Source organism: Perognathus longimembris, chromosome 17, assembly GCF_023159225.1.
Source record: "Perognathus longimembris pacificus isolate PPM17 chromosome 17, ASM2315922v1, whole genome shotgun sequence".
Taxonomy (NCBI): domain Eukaryota; kingdom Metazoa; phylum Chordata; class Mammalia; order Rodentia; family Heteromyidae; genus Perognathus; species Perognathus longimembris.
Genome location: NC_063177.1, coordinates 12322322 through 12328699, shown reverse-complemented (window position 1 = coordinate 12328699; position 6378 = coordinate 12322322). Strand labels below are relative to the sequence as shown.

At 46.8% G+C, this 6378-nt stretch overlaps 1 protein-coding gene across 1 annotated transcript; it reads left to right on the top strand.

Annotated features, from left to right (window-relative positions):
- The first annotated feature begins 2021 nt into the window (after positions 1 to 2021).
- Ubb (ubiquitin B) lies at positions 2022 to 4181 on the top strand. The gene is made up of 2 exons (XM_048365999.1): positions 2022 to 2164; positions 3115 to 4181. Exon 2 carries the CDS (start codon positions 3121 to 3123, stop codon positions 4036 to 4038), a length of 918 nt encoding a protein of 305 aa, XP_048221956.1. The 5' UTR covers positions 2022 to 2164; positions 3115 to 3120; the 3' UTR covers positions 4039 to 4181.
- The last annotated feature ends 2197 nt before the right edge of the window (positions 4182 to 6378 follow it).

The following is a 6378-nucleotide window of genomic DNA, read 5'->3' as shown; positions in this document are numbered from 1 at the left end:
AAAAAATCTTAACTCATGAAACAAATATTTGTTGAACACAGTGATGAGTACTGTGCTAGATTAATTTCTGATTTTAAGATTCTCATCATTTTTTTTTTTACTGATTACAAATTACTTTCTAGAATTACCAGAAATGTTTTACTAAAAAGTTGTTTATAAGCAGACTGTAAAAACTCATCTTGTTTACTCCATAAGGACAGCGTAAGATTTTCTTTTGAAAACATTCTTGCTGCGCTGAGGTTACCAAATGACCTACTTCGGGAAAACAATAAACCAGGAAGCAGTATGACTAACTGAATTCTGGCAAGTTCTAGAACCTCCAGCTGAGAAGTCATCACCAGTCATGAGTTCTGCACGGCAGCTCAATCAATCCATCATGGCATATGAATCCAGAGGAAGTGCCGATTGGTCAAACACATTCCAATCCAGCACGGCTAACAAAAACTAAAAAACAAATCACTTTGTAAATTACCTCCAAGTCATTTGAAATTACTTTCAAACTGCTTTCATTCTCTTTATTCAACTCACCACACAGAAGACTAGTTTTAGTTACTTTAACCTAGGTGTTAACTCATGAGTAGCCCTTTTTTTTTTTCTGGGCAGAACTGGAATCGAACTGTAAGGCCTTGGGCACGGCATGCTAGGCAATCTAAAATTAGTGTTACGCTAATGTCCAAAGTTAATTCATATGAATATCCAAGTTTCTAGGACATTCCTCACTTGGCTAGGGTCGGTACCACAAGAAAACAGCCATTTCATGTTTACGTCCACCCCCACCCCGTGACTCCGCGCGAGCAGCGTCTTGTCTCGCAGTAAACAACCCAGGATTTACATTCCTAGCTAATCTCCTGGCCAGACCAGTAGTGACGTTTGCTCTTGGCTGCTGATTAGCTCCACTTTTCGAGTCCCAAGCACCAAAGCAAACAAACAAACAAAAAAAAAAGCCTCCATAAAATAAGATAGCCTCCCCTCCCCCACTCCACCCTCACCGAACCCCGTTCTGCGGAGCTAGGTTTTCAGATCCCTACTCATTTCTCCTTCCCCCTCACAGTCTAGAGAAGCAGCAAAAGAAGGCCAAGAGATCCAGAGGCATTGCGGGAGCGGGACCTAAGCCCGGTCAGCGAGTCACCTTGAGCCCAAATCTCTCGGAGAGGCCCGGATTCCCACTCCCCCACCGGGCTCGGATCCCCAGCCACCGGGCCCCGGATCCCCCACCACCAGGCCGGGTGCCCTCAGCTGGCTCCACTCCCAAGTCGTTTTGCGGACCACATGCGGCTCAAGAGGCCTAAGCACGACAAAAGCCGCTAAGAGCATTATGACGACAGAATTGTGGCTAAAGCAGTAACTGAGTAAAAATTAAAACCCACCACGGGGGCCATGCGTTTTTAATACGGGAGGAAAGTTTTTCACAGCTGCGGCCGGCGCCGCCGCGCTGCTAAGCACCTAGTCTACGCGGGGTCCTTGGCAGCGGTCAGCCCCGGAGAGAAGGTGGCGGCCGAACCCGCCAAGGACCCAAAAGGCGGCGGGAGAGAGGGGGTCGCGCAAGTGAGGACGCAAAAAGGTTTGGCGGGAGGCAAAGACTCCCAACCTCCACCACCAGCCGGAAATACTGGTCTTTTGGGAAGGCGCGCTCTGTGGCGCACGCGCAGTATTCCTTAGCAACGTCGACTCCTAACCGCCGCACCTCGGAGCCCAGCAACAGTGGAGCCGCCGCGCGCTCCACCAATCAGCGCCGGCCTCGCCTTCACCGGCTTCACCAATCAGCGCCGGCGCTGCAAGGAAGTTTCCAGAGCTTTCGAGGAAGGAGCCTTTGACATGAATCCATCCGCCAAGTAATTTTTCACCGTTTTTGTAAAGGAAAAGATGAAAAGGCTAAAGGAAAAGCTATTTAATTCCTTACTTCCCTTTATTTCATCTTTGAGAAGTTTGGAACTCAATTGAGGGGTTTAACGGCGCCACGGAAGGTGAGGACGTGGGAACTACTTTCAGTGGCGCACGGAGACGTCTTCTACGTAGAGGTGAAAAGTTACGCAACAGACGTCGCATAAATTTCGGCTCCGCGGGGCTGAGGCTGTTGGTGGCGTCTGGCTGTGAGGGTGGCGGCTGCTTCTGTGGTGTCTCCAACTAATTGGCAATTCTCGGCCTCCTCAACCTCCGGTAACAGGTACTGGGCCTGTAGGAACGGGTTGGAAGGGGGCTTAAGTGAAGTCGGGCCGCGGGTTCGTCCGTGCGGGTGGGTCTCGGAGGAGGTGGGGGTGGGGAATGACGCGGCGCGGGCCTAACCGGAATAGGGGGCCTTGTTTGCGTGCGGGGAGCGGAGGCAGCCGGCGCGCCAGAGACCAACGGCTGCCTAACCGATGGAGATTCCGTTGCGCCTGCCTCTTAAGGGGAAGAAGGGAAAGAGGTGGTCTGTGGCTTCCGAAAATACCTAATACTGAATCTCTAGTGGGCCCTGTGTTTCGCCTCTTTCCCCCGCCCCCCCCAGTTGTGGGCCTTAGGACTCAGGGCCTGAGCACTGTCTCTGGCTTCTTTTTGCTCAAGGCTAGCACTCTACCACTTGAGCCACAGTCCTCTTTCTGTTTTTTTTCTAAATATTGTGGTGCCGAGGAATCGACCCCAGGGCATCATGTGTAAGAGGCAAGCGCTTTATCACTAGGCCATATTCCCAGCCCCTTCATCTCTCTTTAGTGGGAATTTTTGGACCTGTGGTTTGAATTTTGTTTTAAAACTTAACACCTTGATGAGGTTTGAGTAAAGTGTAGGGTGGGGAAAGAAAAAAAAAAGGCTAGATGCCATCTTACAAAACACTTTTTTTTTTCTTTGTTTCATCTGTCCCGGCACTGGGGCTTGACATGTCTCCATTTCTGGCTTTTTGGTGGATAATTGGAGAAGAGTTTCAGGGACTGAGTTTCATGCCCAGGCTGGCTCCTAAACAGGATCCTCAGATCTGTTTCTGAGTAGGGCTACAGATGTGAGCCAATAAACGGTCTTTGTAATTAATAGCTTTTTGTGGCAAGTGGAGGTTTGCTAATGTGTTTTGAAAAATTAGAACTTTTTCAAAATTAGATTTGAGTTGAAAGCCTGAAATGATACATTTCCATATTAAAATTACAGGTCAGAATGCAGATCTTCGTGAAGACCCTGACCGGCAAGACCATCACTCTAGAGGTTGAGCCCAGTGATACCATTGAGAATGTGAAGGCCAAGATCCAGGATAAAGAGGGGATCCCTCCCGACCAACAGAGGCTGATCTTTGCTGGAAAGCAGCTGGAAGATGGCCGCACTCTTTCTGATTACAACATCCAGAAAGAGTCCACCTTGCACCTGGTCCTGCGTCTGAGAGGGGGTATGCAGATCTTCGTGAAGACCCTGACTGGCAAGACCATCACCCTGGAGGTGGAGCCCAGTGATACCATTGAGAATGTGAAGGCCAAGATCCAGGATAAAGAGGGGATCCCTCCCGACCAACAGAGGCTGATCTTTGCTGGAAAGCAGCTGGAAGATGGCCGCACTCTTTCTGATTACAACATCCAGAAAGAGTCCACCTTGCACCTGGTCCTGCGTCTGAGAGGGGGTATGCAGATCTTCGTGAAGACCCTGACCGGCAAGACCATCACCCTGGAGGTGGAGCCCAGTGATACCATTGAGAATGTGAAGGCCAAGATCCAGGATAAAGAGGGCATCCCACCCGACCAGCAGAGGCTGATCTTCGCTGGAAAGCAGCTGGAAGATGGCCGCACTCTTTCTGATTACAACATCCAGAAAGAGTCCACCCTGCACCTGGTCCTGCGTCTGAGAGGGGGTATGCAGATCTTCGTGAAGACCCTGACTGGCAAGACCATCACCCTGGAGGTGGAGCCCAGTGATACCATTGAGAATGTGAAGGCCAAAATCCAGGATAAAGAGGGCATCCCACCCGACCAGCAGAGGCTGATCTTCGCTGGCAAGCAGCTGGAAGATGGCCGCACTCTTTCTGATTACAACATCCAGAAAGAGTCCACCCTGCATCTGGTTCTTCGTCTCAGGGGTGGCTATTAGTTTTAGTCTACCCTCCCAGTGTCCAATAATGGCATTACTCAGCACTATAGCCATTTGCCCCAATTTAAGTTTAGAAGTTAACCAGTTTCAGTAATAGCTGAACCTGTTCAAAATGTTAATAAAGGTTTTGTTGCATGATAGCATATTTCGTGTCTGGTATGAAATTTTGTAATGTGGTAAACGGTATAAGGACAAATAAAAATTAAAGGGTTCTGTAGGGTTTAGGGAGGCTGATGAACCTCCATATCCAAAACAAAAAGTTGGGCAAATTTAGATAGTCTTTTAACACTTGGTAGAAATGTCTAACAAGGTAGTTTTCTGTCAGTATGACAGCGCATCATAAAAGGGGTTTGGGACATGAGCTGCCCACTGGAATATGGAAGTCTTTTCAGAAATACAGGGCTGGGGTTCCTTTTCCTGCTAAAGGTCATTTGGCTACTTGTCTAGACAAAATTACGTCATTATAAATAGTCATCTAGAAACTTACTTGTCTTATATACCAAATGAGTTTTGAGATCCTTAAACAACTGGAAGATAAGTCTCATGTTTTTTTCCTACCCAGGCTGGTTTTGAACTACAAGCCTCAGGTTTTAGCCTCCTGGGCAGCTAGAATTACTAGTGTGAACCTACCTGAACTGGTTTTTCAAGTAAACAGAAGGAACATGGTACTGAAATAACTGGTGTAACAAGTGCTTTAAGGAATATGGATGGCATTGTTTCAGCATATGGGAAATAAGTGTAATTGCAGACCTGTCTTGTAATTGATAATTCAAGTATACTAGAGAAGGGCTCATTTTGAGAACTATTTCTGAAAGTTTCCTTATATGTTTGGCACTGGAGACACCATTTAGTTTTCAGCGAAGTTGCTGCTTGGAGTGGTAAAAACACTGTCCAGGGAAGAAAACTTGGAAAATAAAAAGATTAAGCTGCCTACTCTGAAGGCTGATATCTGAATATCATGATTTGAGGCTGACCCAGTCAGGAAAGACACCCCCCCTCCCCAATTAACAAGAAAAAAGCTGGGAAGTGGAGCTGTGGCTCAAATGGCCTTGGAGCAAAAAAGCTCAAGGGCAGTGCCCAGGCCCTGAGTTCAAGCCACAGGACCTTTACAGAAAAGAAAGCCTTCAAAAAGCCTAAAAACTAGTATTGCCAACTATTAATCTTGTTTTTCCCTTCTAGTTGGTAAATCAGGTTTATGTTAACAGATTATGAGGGAAGTTAGCCTTATACTTTTAGCTCAGCATGACTTTGTCATGCTTCCAGTTCAGCATTTTGCTGGTTAATGAAGCCTGTCTCAACTTCCTCCTGGGCTGGCTTCTAACCAGTCCTGGATTTCAGCCTCAAAAGTGGCTAGGATTACAGATGTGAGCCACCAGCACCTGCTTTAATATTGTGACTCAGTATTGCTCACATGCAATATTTAAGGTTTTTAGGGGTTAGGGATTTAGCTCAGTTGGAAGATCACTTACCTGGCAAGTGCAAGGCCTCGAGTTCAGTCCTCAGCTCTGCAAAAAATTTAAGGTTCTTTTGGGAGGTTTTGTGCCTATGCCAGGGCTTTAATTCAGGACTTTAGCTCTGTACCTTAGCTTTTTTTTTTTTTTTTTTTTTTTTTTTTTTTTTGCTTAAGGTTGTCACTACCACTGGAGTCACCACTACAGCTTTTTGGTGGCTAATTTAAAATAATTTCATGGACTTTACTTCCAGGGCTGATTTCAATCTTCAGATCTCAGCCTCCTGAGTATAGAATTACAGTTATGAGCCAAGAATGATTCCATATGCTTTTTTTTTTTTTTTTTAACCCCTAGAGTCATGGGGCTTGACCTCTGGGCCTGGACGCTGTCCTTGAGCTCTTGTTCAAGGCTGGTACTCATCACTTGGAGCCATAGCACCACTTCCATCCATATGCTTGATTCTAGACAAACACACTTTTAACCTTGGGCATATATTTTTTAAATTATTCCTTAGAGTAGTTACGAGAATTACACGTGAAGTGCTTACAGCTACAAAACTTACACTTTAAAAATATTAGAAATGAGCTGGATGCTGGTGGCTCACTCCTATAATCCTAGCTTGTGAGGTTGAGAGCTGAGGACCACTGTTCAAAGCCAGCCCAGGCAGGGAAGTCCGTGATATTTATCTCCAGTTAACCTTCCAGAAAGTCAGAAGTGGTGCTGTGGCTCAAGTGGTAGAGCTCTAGCCTTGAGCTGAAGAGCTCAGGGACAGTGCCCAGGCCCTGAGTTCAGGCTCTATGCCTGGGGGTGGGGGGTGGGGGTGGGGAATACATTTCAGACTCCCTGAGCCTCAGCATAACATTCATTATACTAGGTCCAAAGAGCAAGG